Source organism: Lepisma saccharinum, chromosome 1, assembly GCF_977018435.1.
Source record: "Lepisma saccharinum chromosome 1, izLepSacc3.1, whole genome shotgun sequence".
Taxonomy (NCBI): domain Eukaryota; kingdom Metazoa; phylum Arthropoda; class Insecta; order Zygentoma; family Lepismatidae; genus Lepisma; species Lepisma saccharinum.
In genome coordinates, this window is record NC_139229.1 from 117,882,600 (window position 1) to 117,906,757 (window position 24,158).

The window sequence follows — 24,158 nt, forward strand, 5'->3', positions numbered from 1 at the left end:
AAATTAAAGATGATTTCACGCTGAAACATTATTTATAAGTTTTGATTACGAAAGTCAATGAGAGTCAATTTTCTTTATCTTCTCTAGGTCCCTAATTTGTGGAATTTTTAATTTAATTTTACATCATATACCTCATACTTGTGTTACAAGGAAAATACTCACCTCTCATGTACACATTCATCCCCTACTCTGAAAGCACTTTGCTTTAAATCAAATGAAGCATGGCATGCTTGCTGGCTAGCAGGGTCTAGCTGTGGTTGAAGCCGTGAACCATACCTGGAAATTGGGCAAAGAAATCTTTAGTTACTATTTTTTCTATTTTTCTCTTCTCGTGTTGCTCTTCTGCTTCTTTAGGCTGTGTGATAAATGATGATTAGATGAAAATGATGGAGCACCATTCACAAAGGAAATAACTATGGCCAAAACAGAATCAAATCTGGAACCTTTGGTGAGGAAATTGTGAGCTGACCAAATATCAGGAAACAGAGAGGGGTACAATTAAAATATAAATTGGTGCAACCAGAGACTGTACAACAGGGGAAGCACCCTTTACCTCCCACCCACACCCCCAAGCAAACTGAGAAAAACTAGATAAATAAATACTCTTTTAGTTCATTTATGCATTTTTGTGTGGTATTTAGGGGCATATTAAATATGAATGCCATTCTAGAAAATATTCCTATTCCCTTGCCCTCCCCAGTTATTTAACTTAACGTAGTCACTGGATGCAACAAATACACAGTTTTCTCATACTTCACGAATTACCATCAATATTACACACATTTTATTGAGCTAGCTTCATTGAATGTTCTCCAATTTGTTTTCTGTAAACAAAATTCAAATCGCAATGATAAAATAAACTATGGGATAAATACAATAACACATTCGTGCATCTAGGCTGACTTCATAGTATAAGTTCATCATTCCACAAGAAGTAGAATTCCATTATCATTCTTACTGCTGCAACTTCAGGAGAGAATCTACACTTTCTTCCAGAAATCTTTTTGAAACAAAACTTCCAATAGTGAATTACTTATGCGACTAAATATCAAGGTAAAAAACTTACCAAGATCCAGGTCGCCTTGGATAATCAGAGAATGAATGCTGATCCATGGTGAAGAGTCCAGTCTTTCTCTGCCTTTGTCGTTGACTGTGTATATGATCTTCAGCTTTTGCTGTTGTTGCTGTAAATTGTGAAATTCTCTATGTTATAACTATAGTATCTACACTGTTTTTTATTCATTAACCAGGTAGTAAAAAAACTGGCAAAGCTAATGCAAAATCTCAGCTTGCTTTTTAATTGGTAGTAGGGAAGGGATGTATCTCTGCAATAATTCAAGAATGGTGTGCAAAGTATACATAATCCAGATGATTTTAATTATTTCTCCTTCACCCAATAATTAACAGTGTTACTGATAGGAAACTCTGACAATGTCACCATAATTTTTCTCTAGGTTATGATAAACAAACTCTAAAATGATGTATAGATCAATTTCACAAATAAGTGCAATAGAAATTTATACTTAATGTTTACATGACATTAAAAAAACTTCTTATCTCACATGCAGGCAACATTTTTGTTAAACACAACACAAAACAAATAAACAGCACAGTAAAATACACTTTAAAAGTCTGTTCAAGCTTTCAACTCCATCCCAGAGTCATCATCGCAGCGGGTCAAGAGACTGAGAGGAGGAAGCAGCAGAAATAGTGACATCAGAACTTCTGCTTCTACTTCCTCACTGACATAAGAACTTCAGCTTCTTCTTCCTCTCCAACATCAGAACTTCTGCTGCTGCTTCTTCTCAGACATCAGAACATCTGCTGCTGCTTCTTCTCAGACATCAGAACTTCTGCTGCTGCTTCTTCTCAGACATCAGAACTTCTGCTGCTGCTTCTTCTCAGACATCAGAACTTCTGCTGCTGCTTCTTCTCCGACATCAGAACTTCTGCTGCTGCTTCTTCTCAGACATCATAACTTCTGCTGCTGCTTCTTCTCAGACATCAGAACTTCTGCTGCTGCTTCTTCTCAGACATCAGAACTTCTGCTGCTGCTTCTTCTCAGACATCAGAACTTCTGCTGCTGCTGCTTCTCAGACATCAGAACTTCTGCTGCTGCTTCTTCTCAGACATCAGAACTTCTGCTGCTGCTTCTTCTCAGACATCAGAACTTCTGCTGCTGCTTCTTGTCAGACATCAGAACTTCTGCTGCTGCTTCTTGTCAGACATCAGAACTTCTGCTGCTGCTTCTTGTCAGACATCAGAACTTCTGCAGCTCCTTACACTCAGACATCAGAACTTCTGCTGCTGCTTCTTCTCAGACATCAGAACTTCTGCTGCTACTTCTTCTCAGACATCAGAACTTCTGCTGCTTCTTCTTCTCAGACATCAGAACTTCTGCTGCTGCTTCTTGTCAGACATCAGAACTTCTGCAGCTCCTTACACTCAGACATCAGAACTTCTACTGCTCCTTCCTCTCCAACATCAGAACTTCTGTTTTTTCTATCTCTCCAACATCAGAACTTCTGCTGCTTCTTTCTCTCCAACATCAGAACTTCTGCTGCTTCTTCCTCTTGACATCAGAACTTCTGCTGCTTCTTCTTCCCCTTGGCATCAGAACTTCTGCTGCTTCTTCTTCCTCTGACATCACAACTTCTGCTGCTTCTTCTTCCTCTCCGACATCAGAACTTCTGCGGTTTCTTCTTCCTCTCTGACATCAGAACTTCTGCTGCTGCTTCTTCTTCTCAGTCTCTTGACTAGCCCTAATGATGACACTGGGACTGGGACTGAGTCGAAAGCTTGGACAGATTTTTAAAGTGTATTTTATTGTGCTGTTTATTTTTTTTGTGTAGTGTTTTAACAAAAATTTAATGGTTATATGGTTATAATTACATTTATTTGGAAGTACCTATAATCTTGGTCAGCACATGATATATACCTGCATGTTTTCTGTCAGATTGAACTTTTCGGTAAAATGGAGCTCGTGGTTCATCACCTTCTACATGCAGAGGTGGAGGCAGCATATCCACAGCTCCTTGCTTTACAAGCCGTTTGGGACTAGAGTGCCAATGCTGAACATCATCTCCAGGTGATCTCATGCCCTTCTGAAAATCAATTATTATTTTTTACTTCATGGAAAATTGGCAAGAAGCATTTGATATTTTGGTTATTGTCCCTATCTCTCTATGCTGATTGGTACAACAGGAATGGATGATGAAAGCCCACTCATTTCTGCACAATTCAAGCCTACTCGGCACTATATCTTGGACTGGGGCAGAGTAACGTATAGTCAAAACTGAGTACATAAGTATGCTATGTTGTTATTTTCTTATTTAATGAAGAGACACAATTCATGTTTGTAATGTAAGTTTCTTTCTCTTTCTAAGGCAAAATTCATCAGTCATACCTTAATGAATTAGTCAGGTTCTCCATAAAATATTAAGTGATAACTAGACTTTTAACCACCATTTTATTGTTTCATTTTAAAAATATTACACATGAGTGGTTCTGTTAACAAAACACACATTAATTGTTATGTGTTTTCATATTTTGTTGGGATGCAGTCAAGCCTTGACAACCATTAAATAATTTAAGAGCTTGGGGAAGAACTAGTGCAAAAATTATTATATGGCGAGGCTGTCACATTTAATATATATGTTCCTAAATATTATTATAAATGCATATTTGGGTTACAAGAATACTTACATTGTTTTTCTTGCTTGCTGTAGGGTAAGGGAGACAGACTGGTCGACAGGTGCACCAGCACCATATTGTTTGCAAAGATCAAAGCAATTATTCCAATGTACAACATGTATTATTCAATGTATACTGTACACCTTATTTTCAAACAGTGACATGCACTGAGGAGTAGCTAGTCTAGCAGAGATAGATCAATCAATCTCAAACCTCTAATTATTTTCAAATCACAATATTTATTGTTTTGTTGAAGCCACAGTTCATATGCAACGCTTTTTTTTCATGTGCTTCTCGTCCCTCGGTGCATTCAGCGGCCTAGCTCGCTCTTTCTCCACCTCACAGTTCCAGGTAGAAACGGGTTTTCGAAGGGAAAAGTAAGATTTCTGCCTCTACCTCCCTTGCCCCCTCGCCCCCGCTCCAATGGTTGAAAGCCCATGCTTTCAGGTCCTCCAGTCTATCTCCTATAGGACAGATAGGGGATTGGATTCCCTTCGCTTCCTTTGTAAATCCTCTAAAGAACTAAGGGGAAATTTTTCTGCAGTACTTCTGTTCTCTGTATTTACACTACTTTTTACACGTTGTATAATATGGGATGTACTTTTATTATTTATGCAATTGGAACGTCTTATGTGCAGACAAAAATGTTAGGCAATGCTTTTTTTTTAAATATGGAATATATAATGATTAATTAACAAATATTTGCTCACGCTCTCTCTTGTTCTCGTTTCAGTAGTGTTTTATTTAAATATACTAATCTCTTGGCCTCCAATAAAAAAAATGGATAAGCTAAACAATCATAAATACGGATGTACTTATTTGGGTAAGTGAACGTGCATTCTAATTCTTGTTGTTGGTTTCGTTTATTTTACTTTGCTTTTCTGCCACATTTGGTTATTGCGAAAATGAGGATGAGTGATGACCTCACAAAGAACAATTCAGGCCGGAATTCATGACGAGCGTGCATTCTTGTTCTTATGTGTTGTACTCTGCCTGCAGTGAATAATGAAAAAATTAGAAATGAAAAATGTATCCCAGAACTCAAAAAGCCAAATGAATATCATTGAAGAAAGTAGAAAAAAGGTTTGTTTAAAGGTGTGTTTTATTACCCATCGCTTTTTCTAGCTGTATAGATTTAATCGGAATAAGTAGCTAAGAGCTTGGAATGTTATAAGGGACAATCATGAACAGAGAATTCTAGGCTCCTGATTTCACAGTGCCCTGCAGATGCACTGGGAAGAAATTATTTGTATTTTCTTCTCTCATCCATCACTTTACCTAATTTCTGCCATGACGATGAACCTTGATTAAATTAAACTGGTGAAGATTAGTTGCAAAGAAACACTCATGCAAAGGCCAGGATTTGAGCCCGGATCCATCAGTAACGAGATCGTGAGATGGGGAAATTAGGGAAATCAAGCAATGCAAATTTTTTGAAAAAAAAAACGTTAATCATATATAAAGATGGTATTTCAAAAATTCAATTGAAAATTACTACTCAGGAAAAATGAAGTTTGCTTTACCGATACCCACGTATCCGAATGGTTAGCGCCTTCCTCACATGTTTGTTGTCGGCCGACCTCTGTGAAGGAGTGCAAGTGGTACCGGATCTGTACCCGATGGAGGTATATAGTGGTTCGGATCCCACATTAAACTATAGGTCTAGTCCCGATTAGCCTTTCTGTGTATAAAATGGACTTAAAACGTCAAATCAACCAACCAGGGGGGGGGGGAGTGGTTACCACAACGCGCTGCAACAGCAGGAGTTCCGGGTTCCAACCCCTACCTGGACATGGGTGTTTTTTGTGTTTGTCCTTTCATTAATTTTGTCGTATCATCTTCGCGATTAACCAAATGTGTCAAAAAAGCGAATCAAATCAAATCATTCATTGATTGATTGTTTGATTTGGTTTATTTTACTTCGTTTTCCGCCATTTTTGGCTAATCGCGAAGACGATACGATAGAATTGATGAAGGGACACACAAAGATCACCCATTGCCAAGCCGAGATTCAAATCCGGCATCTCTGGCTCAGTAGTCAAATCAAATCGTTTTTTATTTTCAAAAGTGGGTGGAAGTTATGTGTACAATTTTTTGTACTCATTCCTAACTTTGCAATTTTTCCTGTATTTGACGTTCTTCTTTTAGGAATACTGGGCCCTAAAGGGGGGGGGGGGTTATGACCCGTTGGGCACCCCACTCATTGCTACCCCAAGTGTCGACGTCACCGCACATCACTGTTTTCAAATTAAAATACTCTGTTTTCAGTGAAAGTGAACTTTCATAATTTTTCTCCACAGCTATTCACTTATCCTCATCATTTTCGTGCACACAGGTCTATGTTGACCACTCCTTAAACTAAGATTTTGTGCACAATGCAAAATACCAGGAAAAACATGAGTGAAGATATATGTAAAATATGTATATACCTTTGTAGGCACTGAAGTTTAGGAACCAGCAGAAGAATTTACAGAAAAACCTCAATTTTACATTTTCCAGGGGACCAAGACAAGAAAACTTAAAATGCAGGAAAATATACAATGGAGGAACATTTTATAACATTTAGCTTTTTTGGGGCCATGAAAATTGAATGTGGCAAAATGAAATATCTGGGAACAAGAAATCAGTGTTTTACTGTAAATGTTCTCACTACATTCCAACACCTAATGTCATAAGACACACAATCCACAACTTATACTTGAATTTGATGCTATTTTTTTTAAAAAATATATATGTCTAGAAAGCTGAGAAATTTAAATATTTACATTAGTAACGGACCAATATGAAATTCTTGCTGATACATATAAAATCTACCAATACCAATAACCAACATTCTACACATCAAATTGCAAATGTTTTATGAAAAAACTGAATGATTCATTTCTCTTCTTAATTATTGTATATACCCAGGTCACAGCAATAGGTTTTATCTTATAAAACACAAGTGTGAATGTACACATTTACTTTATAAAACAAAGGGACATTATTTTTTTACATACAAAGTAATGGCATGGCAGAATTTTGCCCTTAGTTACAAGGCTATTTATAGATGTATCAGATTAGTAAATTTATTTGCAATTTTAATTATATGAGTATATTGACCAGTACAGATGAAGTACTGACTAATCTGTTATGGTCATCCTTGGCAGGTTGCCATCATAATTATTACTTCATTCCTGTCAAAGCGATTGTCTTGTGGATGACCCGTTCTCAACAACCAATAGATGGTCACCATAGCTCATTGCATCACTAGTACTTCCAACAGCAACCTGAGGGTTCACCTGCGAAAGTGGGATGTCATGGACTAAGCAAAGAAGTTTCAGCATGAAGAATACAGAGTTGAAAGAAAGGTGAACTCCAATCTCATATCGAATCAAAATTTGAGAGCAACTTCTCAACACTAATTATTATTACTTCCTTCATTTCTCTCAACATACAAGGGCCTCCCAGATGGTATAGTGGTAACTTTGTTACTTTGTAATCAATAGCATTTTATAGGTTTGTCGCGTGTTACTCACAAATCCAGAATATAAAAAAGGAAAGTTAAAAATTTGTACTTACGTATGTGAGTATAGTGCTCTTATTGTAGAACGACGTTTCAGAGATTGACTATCTCTTTCCTCAGGTTCGTATAAAAACTAAGTACTTGGCATAGTACTGCGTCAAAAATGTAATATGAGGATTGTGGTTAAGGGTTGGTTAGGGTACATTTAAAATATTAAGTTTTTGCTATTAGAAGTACGTAAAAACCAAGCCGTTCCCTAATAAAACTTGTACAGTAGACCTATTCACAGGTAAAAAAGTTTAAAAAGTTAAAAATCTAAAAAACCTGCATAAATCACAATGCAACCTGCAGGTTTGGCCTTTCCTACCCAACTGTGCTTATCCATCCACATGAAGGTCAATTCACAACGAATATTTCCCCTCCCCTTAATTTTCTCGTTTCCCCTTATTACATCACAAATCCAACGTGAATTCACGTTCCTCTCTTGCAGCTTGCATAACTTCCGGAGTGACGTGGAAACCGATATTGGGTTCAATCTTCCAGGCTTTATCCCATTTTTTGAGGAAATTGATCCACCCTTCTTCCAAATTTCCTTCGTCCCTATTAAGATTATTCTTCCCCCCCCCTACAAATACTCGCTGTTTCATACACGTTTCTTCCTAATTTCCTCCCCTCTTTTCTGATTATCTCTTTTTTTGCGATTCTATGCCCACTTTCCAAAATGTGTTCTGAGAGACCCGTTTTGGGAACTTTTTCCCTTATGTCCTTTTCATGCTCGCTCCATCTTTTACCCATATTTCGGCCCGTCTGTCCTATGTACTCCTTCCCGCATTGGCATTCTATTCGATAAACCCCCTTCTGTTTTTCCGGTATTTCCCTAGTTGTCTTTCCTTTCTTATAATCGGTGAAGTATTTTTCTACATTCTTTGGTGCTTTCATCCCGCAAACGATTCCAAAATCTCTCGTTATTTTTCCGATTTTTTCCGATACGGATTGATGGTAAGGGATGCCAACGTACTTTACCCTCCTATTTTCGATTTTTTCCCCTTCTTTTTGATCCCCTTCTTTCCTAATAATTTTCCGTGCTCTCTCCGCTATCTTATCCATTTCTCTATTTGTGTATCCGTTTTTTAATCCTGTTTTTCTTATCCACCGAATTTCGTTGTCTTTTTCTTTTTCATTATTGCATAGTCTACCGGCCCTAATAAAAAAGTTAAGGAATACGTTTTTCTTTGTTATTTCGGGGTGCGCCGATTCCTTGTTAATATATAAGTTCCCCGATAGGGGTTTATGATGTACTCCTGTTCTAATCCTATTCCCTTCTTTCAAGATACTAAGATCCAGGAAATTGATTTTTCCATCGCTTAAGTTTTCCCTAGTGAAGTTTATTCTTTCATCTTGTTTTTCTAATTCTTCAAAAACCTTGTTCAGTGCTACCCCCTTTCCTATAATCAAGATATCATCAACGTATCTCCCATAATATTTAATACCCATTCCTGTTTTTTCCAAAGCTGCCTTCTCAATGAAGTGCATAAAAATGCTCGCTACTATACCCGAAATGGGGTTTCCCATCGCCAAGCCTTCTTTTTGTCTATAAATACTGTCATTGACATAGAAAAAATTATATTCCGTTACAAGGTTATACCATCGTACATATTCCCAAGCAGTAAGGATGTCTATTCCTTTTTCTAACAGCCACCTTAGTAAACAATCTCCCGCCCGCCCCGTCGTTCTACAATAAGAGCACTATACTCACATACGTAAGTACAAATTTTTAACTTTCCTTTTTTATATTCTTTGTAATCAAGGAGTCCCAGGTTGAATACCCAATGGAGGTGTCCCACTTTAAACTGTAGGTCCAGTCCCAATTAGCCTATCTGTGCATAAGGTGGACTTAAAGACTTAAAACATAACTTATATAGGGTGAGGCAGTCGTCAAATGGGAAGATTTAAAAAATTTAAAAAAATAGAGAGAGCAAATATTAGTTATTTTTTTAACATGAATGTACTGTATACGAGTTGAAATTACTAGTGTACCTGAAAAAATGTTTTTTTTTTTTTTAATATGGTGTCAGTAAGATGACGTCCTTGGTGTTGCACACATTATCGGAGTCTCAGAGTAAATCTGCCCATGACATTGCGTAGCATCTCCAACGGAATGTTGTGGATCTCTTGCCAAATTCGCTCCTTCAAATCATCCCTGGTTCTTGGGGGTTGTCCTTGAATACTTTGGATTTGAGGTAACCCCAAAGGAAAAAGTCAGGAGCTGTCAAGTTGGGCAGGCCATGGAATATCGCCAAATCTGCTGATGAGACGACCAGGAAATGCGAGTCTAAGCAAAAACATAGACACAGTGGCGGCAATTGGGTTTCAAAACTGGGGGGAGGGGGCAAGGTGCCAAAACTAACTGGGGGGGGAAGACAGTATATTTCCCTTTGCAGGTAAGGTTTAGTATAGTGCTAAGGCAAAAGTGGCAAAAATTGGAGGGGCAAGTGCCCCCCTTCCTAATCGCCACCACTGTGTAAACACACTGGCAGTATGGCTAGTTGCACCACCTTGCTGGAAGTGTGTTTCTTCATCTGGGTCATAGTCATCGAGGGCAGGCAGGGAAAATGTGTGCCACCAATGATGCCATCTTACTGACACCATATTAAAAAAATGAACATTTTTCAGGTACACTAGTAATTTCAACTCATGTACAGTACATTCATGTTAAAAAAAAATAACTAATATTTGTTCTCTCTATTTTTTGTGAATTTTTTTAATCTTCCCGTTTGACTGTCTCACCTAATACATGTTGCCAAGTTCATTTTTAATATTATGCGCACAGGAAAATTGAAATGAATATATGTAATACTTACCAAGTCTGTATCACAAGTACTATAACAATAACACAAACAATACAAGCTACTAGTGAACATGTGAGCCACAGTGGTCAAGTCGGTAGGGTGTCTAAGACCCGGGTTCGATTCCTGGTGTGGGTGATCTAAGGTCGGAATTTTTCCAGCCTTGTCCCTGCATAAAGCGACTCTGGGTTCACCCAGTCTCAGATCAATGGGTACCTGGGGGGTAAAGGTGGCCAGAGCATGGTGCTGATCACATAACATCCAAAATGGATGAGATAGAGAATGTGTGGGGCCCTACCCCCACACCCCCCTAAATGTACCTTCATGGCATGGTGCTATATACACAGGGAACTTTACCTTACCTTACTAGTGAACATGACATTTTTTCCCCATTATGCAAACCTTAGGCATGCAGGAAACTGACCAGTCTCAAACTGCCAGTAAAATACCATAAAAAAAGGCCTACAATGTGCTGTAGTGAAAAATACACTTCAAAATTCAGCTATACTTAAGGTTTAATTGTAATAAATTAAACTACAGCATTTAAGAGTATCTGAACATTTGGTAAGTTTCTACTCACCTGAATACTGTGCTTTTCATAGCTTTCGTATTTGATGAATGGATCCAAAGTTTGGCTTATTACAGGAGTAGCAGCTTCACTCTCTCTTGTGTCAACTAGATCGTCAGCCATATGATTATCTACAAAAGTAGGTTGCCAATACAACAGAATTATAATTACCTAACAGTGATGGTACACACTGTAAAATATAGGGCAAACGGTAAGAAAGAAAAGAGTAATGTACACTATAGGATAATAAAATTAACTTCTCCCATTCTCAACACTTAATGCATAACAGTATAATTCCTTTTTTTGGGTCACTTGCTGGATACATGCTTCAGAATATAGAAGTATAGAGAATTTGTGGCAATAAGCAGGTTCTATTTCTTTTGTTTGTTTATTAGGTTATTCTAAGTTTGCATGTGCTAGATGAGGCATTACAGTTTGCAGGTGCTAGATAAGGCAAGTTAAAGCAGCTGCTTTAGCAGGAATTTGACGTTGCATCTCACTCCACTTGCCATGATGATATGCAAGGTTGCCAAGTGCCATCCAGTCAAGCAGATCTCTTTCTGTATGAGCATAGGGGCTACATTCTGGCAGCATTTTGATAATACCTTGTAATGATATTGATGAAAGTACAAACACAAAATCCAAATAATGCTCAAGATCTAACCTGGAACTAATGATTTTACAGCATATTATGTTAATCAGTAGAGATAGTTGACAAATCAATGTAACTTTCATCAGAAAGTTTGCATGTAAGCTATATAATTGCACTTTATTAAATTTTCAAAAGTAATAAAAAAAATGAAATATATGAGATCTAAAATATATTAAAACTGCAATAAAAGAAATGAACTTTACTCCTATGATTAGAGAGGATTATTTACTTAAACTTTTAGAAGATAACATAATGCATTAGATATCCATCTTAATAATAAATTCATATTGTTTATTTATGGGTTACTGTTTTGTCAAAGGAAAAATGAGTGACTTCAACATCAATTTGATGAATTTCAGCAGGCTGTGAATGCATGGGTGTCATATCCTTCAAATTTTGAGCTACAACGAACCTACTGGATCTTGTACAGAGACTGATTCCATTTATAAATATTTACACCACCTTTCACAACCTACTTGCTCTTCTATATCAAAATACTAATGTAAAAATATATAATAACAGTATTTTAGATATTTATACAGGAGTTGTAATTAGGAGTTGACTCTGACATTTAAATAGTTTCCATAATTCTGTGATAATGCAAACTATGCAAGTTTCCGACTATTTCCATCTGTAAGTGCATTTTAAAATGTCAGCGTCAACTACCCAGAATGGCAAGCAACAGACCTAACGTATCCACTGCACAGGACACTATAAACAACATCTTTTCCTAACGTGTGTTCATCACGACTTCAATCAAAACAAGCCTGCACACCACTACACATCAGGGAGATCAGTATTTAAAGAATAATACCATTTGATACGTTGGCCATTCCAAATGCCTGACGCACTCTTTCCACTAATGAGCACATACCAATACCACCACCCTCTTTTTGATATGACCCAATGGGAAGAAGTCTTTCTGGAGTTGGTAACTCCAACTGGGACACGCTTTGAGGAGAGGCAATTTCTGATGACAAGTTATTTTCACTGTTTATCTCCACAGGTGAACCTGAAACAATGTATAATTGTAAAATATTAAAACAAACCAATAATACAAGATGTCACACCAATGGATCGCTCTGAAAACGGATTGCTCTCATCTGGTAAGGGGAATCTGGTGTACATTTTCTTCTTTCACAAGTGGCCTTGTAACCTCATGAAGTCTCTGTGTTTGTGCATATTTTGTAAGTAGGATCACTGTTACAGTTGCTAAATACAAACTAGCACAATGCTCTGTATGGATTTCAAGAAACAAATTCTTACATCATTGTACAGTCACGGACAGTTCTGGGATGTAACAATCCCATTGAATCCCAATGGGATCATTACAACCCAGAAGTGTCAGTGACTGTACAACTGATTCTGGTACTAGCTAACTTTGGACATGCAAAATAAGAGTTTGTTTATTAAAACCGCACAGCCTCCTTCCCTATCAAAAATGCCAGTTTAATTGAACAGCCAGTTCAGCACTCCTAACAAACAGTTACAGAAACTCTAGAGGTGCCCAAAATCACCTTTAAAATTAAAATGGATGTGAGATTGCACCTTAAAATCAAAGTATCCAATTTTCAGAGTAATTCTTGTGGACACCCTGTAATAATAATGTTTAAAACTCATTTCCAACTGAAAAGAGTGACCTCTAGAGGGTTGAAAGTATTAACAAAAGTAAAAAAAAAAAAAAAGGAAAAGTGAAAATGGGCAACGTTCATGATGAGAAGCTGCACACAAACAAAAGCACAGTCAGCACAAACAAACAGCAAAAGCTTTCAGAGGATTCTTTTGTTTTGCATTTGTGTTGCTTTTCAGTTAGCCATTTCAACAGTGATACAGAGCTGCAATCATGGAAAGGGAAGGGGGGAGAGGGGCATGGAAGCACATAGAAGTTGCAGTATGTTTTAGCTACAAGTCATCACCTTTGAAAGGAATAGCTCCCAAAAATGCACTTATCATCATCTCTACATGACTAGCAAAATGCTTTGTGTCAACTGGGGCTATATATGCAATAACTAGCTGCAAGCACACACGTACACACTCTCTCACGCAGCACAACAATCACATGAACACTGGATAGCCATATGGATACAACTTCATTTCCAGGAACAACCATCTTTGGATCACATAATGCATGATTTGAAGAATGTTTCGAGAATTTCTTTACAACTTTGTACTGTCACAAAAAAAAAAAAGTAACTGCATAATTCTAATGTAGCTGTTGAAGTGGAGTAATTGAGTGAGTAATTGAGTAAAAGAAAATTCTACAAATTACAACTGTGCCATTCTAACAGAATGAACTTTGTTAGATATGTAACTGAAAAAATGTTCATTCCTATAACAACCTGCCTTTCTACTCTTGTTCTCAATACTTGATTATGATCTGAATTTCAATATACAGCCGTACATCAAGTTTGATAGAATTGACATGCACATTAATTCTTGATGAAGACAATTCAGAACAGGGAAATATGCCAAAATAAAAATGCATTAACACAAATACCGAGCTAATGTAAGTATTCAGTTATTCAAAAGCAGGAAATGATAATTCTGAAGAAATAAAGAAATGAAACTAAAGAAAGTAAATGAAATGTTCAGAAATGGTGAAATAATTGTGATAATTGTAATAAAACAGAAGATAAAAGTAACAAAATTAATGATGGACTCACCTTGAAGACCGGAACTTTCACAAAGGGCTGGTAGAAATATAGATGTTGTCATTATACTACAACATACTTGTTACGCTGGAAAAACTACACTTAAGCAGGAAAAACTCAAGTAAGGAAGCAACGATGAAAGAATGTCTGAATTGCAAAGCATGAAACAGAGAACTCCTAAGAGGATAAAATATTCTCTCCCGAGGTTTTAAATTATTTTAAATTTCTTAATGTGGTTTAAATACCTTCAACTGTTATTGGTGGAAAAAATGTCTACTCTTTTCGAAAGTACTTACAATAAAATTCAGCACAACTCAATAATTCAGTACGATCATAACAATGGCCTGTTGCCCAAGTACATGAACCAAATGCCCTAAGTCTGAAGTTCCCATTTTCACTTAGACTGTGCTGTGGAAGTACTTCAATGGAGTATTTCTAGTAATGGTGAAGAATCCAATGCTTGCAAATTCTGCACTTCAAGAGGCAATATCGATAATCAAAAAAGGCAATATCACTATGAACATGCGGATGCTGTATGTCATTATTGGTTTAGTAATTCTCCATGAGAAACTCCCCATGCCAAAAGCTGGGTTTCATAATTCCCATGTGTACTGAGCATCTGGATCAAGTCTGTTTGCTCTTTTGGCTGGCTCCACACGTGATTTTTATCACTACTGAGCTGGCCTTAGGTCACTTGTATTACTGAGCACCTTGCATTGTCCTCAGATTGGGAATGCATTGGCCCTATTTCAGGAATGACACATGTGCTCTTCCTCACCAAGTGTATACATGGAGGTCCCCTAGATTTTCTTCCAGGGAGGGGCAAGCAAGGTATTTTTTCCAGGAGGGGGCAAATGAGGTATATTTTCCCCCATAATAGTGGGGAAACAAAACCCTCCATTTTGAAGTTATGTTCCTACAACACCCTTATAATATAATTAGAATAAATTACTTGGACTGAAATTAAATTGTACATGTGAAATATATAATTTATAGTTGACATTCATTTTCCAGGGAGGTCAACCCCCCCCCCTTCCATTCCAGACATCCATGAGTACATACAGAGACGATGGGAAGTGATGATCAATTCCACCAAAAACTACTCATAAACAACATTAAGCTAAACAAAATAATTTAATTCATCACTTGTGCTGTGGTATGTCTGAATTCATGAAGTTGTTGACAGTATATACTGTAGTTTCAATAGTAAACAGTAACAGATTTTAAGCATTCTATTTAGAAAATAAGAGGTATTAATGTTGAAAAATATACACTGTAAGCTCTTGTTCCACTACACCATTCTGTAACAAATACTAAATTCAATGCAGTCTTCACTATTTTATACTAGCCTTTCTCTATTTTATCCCACACGAAAGTTTCTTTCTTTTTAAAGAAAAACTGGAAAACAAGGAAGTGACTACTTTTAACTATTCCAATTCCAATAGTAAGAGCTTATACATTAAGTAACAAAATATACTAATCCTCTTTTGTCTTAGCATCAACATCAATGCATCAATGTGAAAATTGACGTTAACATCTGAATAACCATGCTCAATTTCATGAGATTGCAAAGTAACTGCTACAAACAAAGTGTATGGGCAAATCATGGCTACGAGAAACACTCTTTAAACCTTCCAATGTAAGCAGGCTGCAGAGGTGATTTACGTAAAAGTGCAACACCAACTGGTAAAAAGGGAGCAGAGAAGGGGGACGACTATGCCAATGCTTGGAATCTTGGTTCTGTTGTCCTGAACTAACCAACACATCCTGCCAAACGGTATGTGAGCAGTGAACACCAAAGACACAAATACGAGAGCAAGCAAGCCCAACAGACAAGAGCTGTACTGCCTGACATTTAAGAAGAGTGCAAGATCAAAGAAGAGGGTGCTCGTGGTCACTAAACACATCTCATTTCACACAAGGGTCTCTATTCATCAACATTAAATTTTAAACATTATATACAGAAAATAAAGATGAAAATTACACATTGCTTAATATAACAAAAACAGTAAATGCATTATATGCACTAAAGCTCTCACAATTTCCTTTTGAAGTGCAGATATTTTCAATCACACAAGACTTAATTATACTATTGAATGAACTAAAAAGACATATTTACAAAGATGGCAGGTATGGCTATCAGCTCAAAACCTTCAACTTTGTATAACAGTAAATTATTGCAAATAAATGTCTAGAAATGGTTTAACATAGTATAGTCATAATTTAAAACTACTTATTGTAAATACACCATTACATCAATAGCTACGGTCAATTGGTAACACATAAAAGACTATTCTGCGATACCGATTTTGGTAGATGGGCATAACTTTTTCCCCCATTTTTACAAAATTGCCATATAATTGTTTATGCTGGAAATTATACTCAGTATGTGATATCTTCATAAATGAGGACATAATTCATACTGTCTATGAATATTAAAGTGCTAATTTAGGTATTGCATGCCTTATACATATAATACTTGTACAGAAAATGTATGTACTGAATAACATACAATAAAACTCGGCTAAAATGCTGTATATTTTTAATTAAATTCATAACTATGACAGCATGTATGTTCACCTAAGACTTGCTTTATTTGATACTGGTAAAAACATGAAAATTAGTGCCAATGATTTTGACTAACAAGTGCAGGGGAACCTCAATTACATACACGATTTCTGGAGCTGAGGTAGAAGAACTTATATTGCAAGAAAATGTAAAATCCAGGAAATAGCTTTATTCACACCAGGAAAGTATAATGTTGAGAAATGTAAAATTCCAGAAACATAAAATTTTAGTTTTATGCTGTTTCTTTCTTTATATTAGTTTACACATACACACATACATATTTGCTTTTATAACCGTACTACTTACCAACAGTGATAATGTCCATTTTGGATAATGGAGATTCAGGTGAGCCTATGGTATCCTCTGCCTTGATTGGCTGGGATAAAGATTTCGGTCCTTGAAAGAAAAAGGACAAAAGATATGAGCACCTTGCATTGTCCTCAGATTGGGAATGCACATTAAGTACTTAGTAGTACTTTTTGTTTTCTGTCTATGGTTTTATGAGAAAAAATATTATTTGGTTATGTTTTTGAGGAGGTCGCGTACTCATTTTTCCTTTGTTTGAAAACATAAATGGACATTGCAGTTTTAACACAAAAATATATAAATAAAACTGAAAAAAAATTGTTAAGCAATAAATTTTCATTAATATTCTGCTTTCCCGTTTTTTTTTTAACCACTTTATAAACCACCATACAAAGCATCAGTTATTTATGGTCATTGTTAGCATGCTTTATATTTCATATGTTTTTAGCAATCAGTGCAGGTTGTGTGTGTTAAAGCCATGAGTGTCCCCGAAAGCATAAAGTAAATAAATCGTTATTTACCTGAAAGGCCAGAACCAATTGGAAGTAACCTCTCTGGTGAGGGGGCAGGAAGCTGTGGCACCTTGATCGATGGATGAACTTCGATCTGCCATGGAATGTAGGGGCTGAGGGTGGCAGCCGGTTTCGGATCAGGACGTTTCCTGTGGCCCAGAGGACGTGGTACAGGGGATCCTCCCCTATAGCCAAGCAATCCAAGGGTTTCTGGGGGTTTGTTTCCACCATTGGAATCTTCATTGAATGGAAAGTGTTTCTGTTGTGCACCGAAAGGTTCTTGGACTTGCACTGATGTAGCCATGCAGATACTATCAGGAGACGACAATGCTCCGCACATCTGAAATAGAATTACAAAGGGCTTACTAAAACTCAAGAAAACTTATCAGTGGATAGTGGCAACAAAAGTAAATGTGTATACCTGGTTGCTCACTGTCAAACATGTATGCAACATTCAAGATAAAAAATGAATAATGATATAATTTCAAGTGGACTTAACAGCAGTACTGTAAGCAGTATTCCATGTTATCTCTTGCGACCTCCACTTCCAACATTATAGATCCAGACCATTCAAGAGGAAGTATTTGGACCTATTTACACCAGTTTTATCTACCTCTCTTTTTTTCTCCTGTCATAATGCTAGTTTGAAACTGGCAAGCTGTTATTTTCCCCTAGTAATAATGTGTGCTGAAGATTTTATCTAGTTCCTTGTCATCTATGATAAGAAAAACACAGAATAAGAATATACTTTAGTGAATTATATGAGGCACAAGTAAAAAAAAAAAGGGCCAATAATTTTTTACTTGGGACTGGCAACACTGATGAAGCTGCGTATGCACAGAAGCATGCTTTAGTATTCTGTGCCTGCAACAGAGGTATATTTTTAAGTGTGGAGGTGTGTACGTGCGAGTAGCAGGAAGTTGAAATGGCTGCTGTAATAGAAAATCCCACCAAATGCGAGGTGAGGTTGGTGATTACATTTCTCAACGCAAAAGGACTGAGTGCAGCTGACTTTCATCGGGAATTGTGTGCCATTTACGGACCAACAGTAATGAGTGAAGGAAAGGTAAGACAATGGTGTCGTGCTTTTCGGGAAGGAAAGGTAAGACAATGGTGTCGTGCTTTTTGGGAAGGACGTTCAAATATTCATGATGACGAGCAGAGCAGCAGACCTAATGTTCAGACGGACGACCTTGTGCAATGGGTTGATGAGAAAGTGCGATCCAATCACCATTTCACCATTACTGATTAGGCAAGGAGTTTCCTGAAGTATCTGATAAAACATTGCACCGAATTGTAACAGACAATCTGGGTTATCGCAAACTGTGTGCAAGGTGGGTGTCACAAATGTTGACAAAAACACTCACAAAGATGAAAGAATGAAATCAGCACGTGATTTTTTGGCCTACTGGAAGGAGGATAGGGATGACTTTTCTCACATAGTGACTGGAGATGAAACCTGGATATCGTACGTCACTGGTGAGTCGAACCAGCAATCCATGCAATGGTGTTCACTCTGGTTCACCGAAACCAAAGAAATTCAAGCAAACACAATCACATCGCAAAATCATGGCAACCATGTTTTGGGAACAAAAAGGTGTAATCCTTGTGGAATTCCTGGAACCGGGACGAACCATAACAGCAGATGTGTATAGCCAAACACTGTTTAATCTGCAACGTGCAATCCAAAACCGGCGAAGAGGAATGTTACGGTCTGAAATTCTGCTTATTCATGACAATGCCTGCCCACACATAGCTGACCGTACTGTTGTGACAATTCAAAAATTCCGATGGGAACGTTTTAATCACCACCATACAGTCCCGATCTTGCACCAAGTGATTACTTTCTGTTCCTTCATCTCAAAAAGTGGATTGCTTCGCAACGTTTCGATTATAGTGAAGTGCTCAAGACATCAGTTCTCGACTGGCTGAGATCTCAGGTGGCAGATTTCTACGCAGAGGGTCTATGTAAACTTGTTCCACGGTACCAAAAGTGCTTGGAGCGTTATGGTGACTATGTAGAAAAATAGCCAGGGTATGCACTTGTACAGCATCAAAAAAACAATTTTCTCGCTTGATTTTATTCTCTGCAATAACCAATCGGCCCTTTTTTTTTTACATGCCCCTCGTATGTTGGTTTATTGGTAAAATTAAGGTTAAGTTAAATGATTCAATATTTCTAGAAACAACCTATAACTTACTAATATCTCCCGGGTGAAAATAAACAAGAGAATATCAGGCATTTCTTCCCTCGTCACTAATATTTCAAGTGCTTTTTACACTAGCCATTCAAGACACAAGGTACAAGGCTAAGGAGAATGATATTCCATCCACACTCTGTTGCCATGTTATGGCTCTACACTTTTGGTGGCAGAAATTGTATATTTTTCACAATTTCACAGCAGACTTGTTCTCAACTTAAGGGAAGTTGTATGAAGTTGACACAAAGAGGAGATTCACACAATTTTACCAACAGAAACTAAAACCACTTCAACAATTGTGTTCCACTTACCTGTGTTTCATCCTCATCTCCTTCCAGGTACCATGATGGTCTTGGTGGTTCTTCCAAACCGTGACTGTAATGGAAAAAATAACCCTCCTTTGATTATGTATAATTTACATCTTGTGTAAATAACACCTCATTAACATTCTCATGTTAAGGTACTATTTGCTTCAATTGTGCTTAATCCTTATGCGTAAGATGTCAAAGAAAAATTATTAAAGTTCTTGTATATGACATGAATTTTTGATAAACCTTCTGTGGACCCCTATTTTCTGTTTCTGCACTTCTGACAAGAGTTCTCCTAAGGTCTTCTGTTTATGGATTTATATAAAAATTTGGTGGGTGTTTTTATGCTAAGATGTTATTACATTCACTCACCCACACATGGATATGCACATGCCATAACCCGCTACGATCCTTCCAGCCTCGACACTTTTGTCGTCTCAAATGTGATTTTCTGTGCTGGCTGAAACTCCACTATTGTCTGCTAGTGTTATCTGTTGAGGTGCTTTACCCCAACTAATGCAGAGTGGACTTGGTATGTGCACCTGTGTGCATTTATGCTGGGAGTGAGTGATGTTTAATTGTTATTTTGTGTATGTTCGAAGTTATGCTTACTGTTGTTAGAAAGTGATAAAGTCGAACTTGTCTTAACACAAGTTAAAACAAGAACAGCCATAAAAGGTAAGCTATTTAGAAATGATAGATACAATGAAAAATCATTTCACATACAAAGAAACATGATATTATTATTATATTAACTTGTCACTACGAGCTTTTATCACCTGCATTGTTTTAACTGGTAGGACCATGCCTACAGCTTACATATTGACAATGCTTCTAAATAACAAGGCTTTTCTATCACTAGGTACAAAGTAGTCTACTCACTTGACCACACTTGCTGTTGCTCTCACTTGCTGGACTGAATGTGGCTCCACAACTTGGGGCGAACTTTCCACAACCACTTTCGCATCTTGCGGCAGAGCAAACGTTGGTCTCACCATTATTAGTTCCTCTCCCTGGCCATCTTCTATACACACACATGCTTGCTCGGCTATTATAGTTTCTTCCAGACTCACAAGTTCACCAATGGAACCCTGAAGTGGAAGAATAAAACAATACAAGTAACAATGGTTCTGTGGTAGTACCACATATACACCATCTCCAATTTACTTTCTCCTCACAGGAAGTACCGAGTGAGAGACATATTAGCGTGAATGTAAATTAGGGCTTAGCCAATACCAATTTATTTCCTCACTACTCCTTACACACGCCAAGACATGTCAAATCTTATCACTTTAATAAAGATACCCCTAGAAGAACAGTGAAGCTAAGATAATTAGTGCATATGAAGGTAGGTACATCAAGTGAGTTAAATTCTGGCATAGCTCACCTGTGGGCTCTCGTGCAGTGTGCTGTCTGATTTAGGACTTTCTGGTATGGCTGCTAGTTCTGGATCTATGTCATCAGCATCAATTGAGAAGCTTTGAATGAAGAAAATAACAGTTACTTAAGACTAGAAAAACTCGTAGCTTACAAACGAATTGAAATCAATGATTGTGAGGAAAAGTTAAGATTTTAGCTACATTTATCCCCAAGAACCCACCGATAGAAGATTGGGTGAACCCTATGTGTGCTTATGCAGGGACAAAAGTGTGAAAATTCCTACTTATTCTAGGAATCAATCCTGAGTCTCCAACACGGCAGTCAGATGACCTATGGACTTGACCACAAAAGGGTCTTAATGATTTTGAAATCCAAACAAAATTTTCCTATAGAATGAAATGTGTTCAGTGTTCGTTCTTCATATTTCTGGAGCAGTAACTTCCTCTTTGGAGAATTTCATCTAGATTTTTTCATATATCAGATCATCCCATAAGTAATGTATTTGTGCACCGTGAGAAAAAGAACGATAACTTGCCTGGAACACTACTGTTGGTCAGGACAATAGCCTCCATCGGACTCCACAACAGACTGCCACCTGCCAACCAGTTGCTGAAACCCCCGCTGAAATTTGGAGGCAAAGAACTGGGTCACTGTTCATCACACGTCATCTTCATCTTGCAGTGTTTTCCAGGACAGGTGGTTGTGAAGGCTGCGAAAAAGACAGTAGTCTGTTGGTGCTAGATCTGGTAAAAATGCTGGGTGGGGGAATTTCTCCCAGCCACATTCCTCCACCTTTGCACAGGTCCATCTTGCCATGTGTGGCACGCGTTATCACCGTGGATGAGCACACCCCTAAGATGAACCAGAGCAGGACGTTTTTCCAACAATGCAGTCCATAGGCGTTACAGCTGCTGACAGTAGACATCTGCATTGATAGTCTGGTTACGTGCCAAGAGCTCAAAATGGATTATCCCACGGATATCCCACCAAACACTCAACATCACTTTGCGAGGGTGGAGGTCCTGTTTTGGCACATTCCTGCACCCCCCCCCCCCATTCCTTTAGATACCCTCTGCTGTTTGTGTGTAATGTTACGGTAGAGGATCCACTTTTCATCCCCCGTCATTATTCTGTCCAAAAATGGCTCACGTCTGTGATGGGTGAGCAGCAAACTGCAGATGTCCACTTGAATCTGCTTCTGCTGAGGCGTTAACGCATGGCGTACGAATTTCCCGAGTTTCGACACGTACCCAATGTCCTGCAGATGATGAACGGTCGACATGGAGTTCGCTGGCCATTTCTTCAACAATATGCATTGGATTTGCCTCCACCACTGCACGCAGGTCATCGTTGTCCAGCTCAACAGGTCCCCCTTCTTGTGGCTTGTCGGCGAGGCTGGTGTCTCCAGAATGAAACCTCTGGAATCACCTCTGGCACTTCCGCACATTCATAGCACCCTGGCCATATACGGCATTGATGTTTCGTGCCGCTGCGCTGGATGAATGTCCCTGGTGATATTCATACAGCATGACATGCATGCGGTATGTGTTCCTCCGACACTGCCATGATTAAACACACAACATTGTTCCAAAACGTGGAGTAGACCGTTCTCCCTCTAAGCGCTCATGCACAATGACGTGCCCTATATTACACAGCTATGGCACGTGCCATGTACTTCAGAATTCACTTGTCAGATGGAGTAATTGCAGTGGTGCTCGAAAAACGACATTACTTATGGGATGACCTGATACCTTCCTCTTTATACAATTTAGTATAAACTGTCGACAGCTGTAAATGGCTTGTCTGTTATGTTCCAAGTAAACTAAAGTACAAATGAAACTAATGTGAGCATAGCACATGGAAATCTACTCACTTGAGTCTATATTAATGAACACATGCTTGAGTGGCTCCTCCCTCTGCTTATATGATGAACACAAGAGTAAGCACTTTGTAAACTGAGCACCTGAGGGAAGTTACAAGAATACTCCATTTGAATGAGCAAGTGAGTGAATTTTTGTTTAAAGTCCACTTTATGCACAGAAAGGCTAATTGGGACTAAACCTACAGTTTAAAGTGGGATCCGAACCACTGTGTGCCTCCACCGAGCATCGAACACGGGACCCCTTGATTACAAGGCGACGATGCTACTACCACTGCGCCATCGGGGAGGCCCTCCATGTGAATGAGATAAACAGATCAATTACATTGTGACTAGAATTGAGTCCGCCTCTGTAGCAGTTAGTGTAATGTGCAATGAAGCTAGAGGTCCCTTCCCTCCTCGATGGCATAGTGGTAACGTCATTGCCTTGTAATCAAGGGGTCCTGAGTTCGTACCAGGTGTACACACATTGCACAGTGGTTCGGACCACACTTTAAACTGTAGGTCCAGGCTGACTAGCCATTCTGCACATAAAGTGGGCTTAAAACAACAATCATTCAAGTCAGAAGTCCCAGGTTTGAATCATGGTTAAGGTACTGACATATTATTGTTTGTCCCATGATCCATTTCACCAGTTTATTATTCATCCTTGTTGTCGGAATTACCCCAAGAGGTAGAAAAGTGCCATGAAATAAACAAAATAGAAAGAAGAAAGACTATACCTTGGTATGTGCTTAGCCAAATTATGACAATTATTTAATGAGGATACTTGATTTAGTGCAATTAAAATTTGGAGTGCATCAACTTTAGGCACTTCTGACATTTAGAGACAAGCCACTTAAAAATTACAAACCTTACTCAAACGTTTGTTTTGAGTACACGGATAGGCTAATCAGGACAGGACCTACAGTTTAAAGTGGGATCCAAACCATCAAGGGCCTCCAACAATCAAACCTGTGATCCCTTGATTACAGGGCAACAGTGTTACCACTATGCAATCTAGGAGGCCCACTAGGTCTCACAAATTAAAAGATGGTAGCATGTGGATTAAAACTCATCATGCCAAGAAAAACTAATTTTCAAGAATAA

The 24,158-nt window shown here is 38.0% G+C and overlaps 1 protein-coding gene across 10 annotated transcripts in view; it reads right to left on the minus strand.

Annotated features, from left to right (window-relative positions):
- The window catches only part of unc79 (UNC-79 domain-containing protein), a 149,744-nt gene that overhangs the window by 25,995 nt on the left and 99,591 nt on the right, over nt 1-24,158 (minus strand). For 9 of the 10 annotated variants that reach the window (XR_014443471.1, XM_083137393.1, XM_083137400.1 and 6 more), the window contains 10 exons: nt 21,198-21,288; nt 20,693-20,901; nt 19,814-19,877; nt 17,311-17,641; nt 16,790-16,879; nt 12,079-12,276; nt 10,625-10,743; nt 2,939-3,104; nt 1,067-1,184; nt 163-276 (listed from right to left, as the gene is read on the minus strand). Coding sequence is in view for 9 of the 10 variants with exons in the window: in XM_083137393.1 (XP_082993519.1) it covers nt 163-276; nt 1,067-1,184; nt 2,939-3,104; nt 10,625-10,743; nt 12,079-12,276; nt 16,790-16,879; nt 17,311-17,641; nt 19,814-19,877; nt 20,693-20,901; nt 21,198-21,288 (1,500 nt within the window). In the remaining variant the exon portion in view is untranslated. The remainder of the gene's footprint in view (nt 1-162; nt 277-1,066; nt 1,185-2,938; nt 3,105-10,624; nt 10,744-12,078; nt 12,277-16,789; nt 16,880-17,310; nt 17,642-19,813; nt 19,878-20,692; nt 20,902-21,197; nt 21,289-24,158) is intronic. The other variant, XM_083137431.1, reaches the window with a different exon arrangement.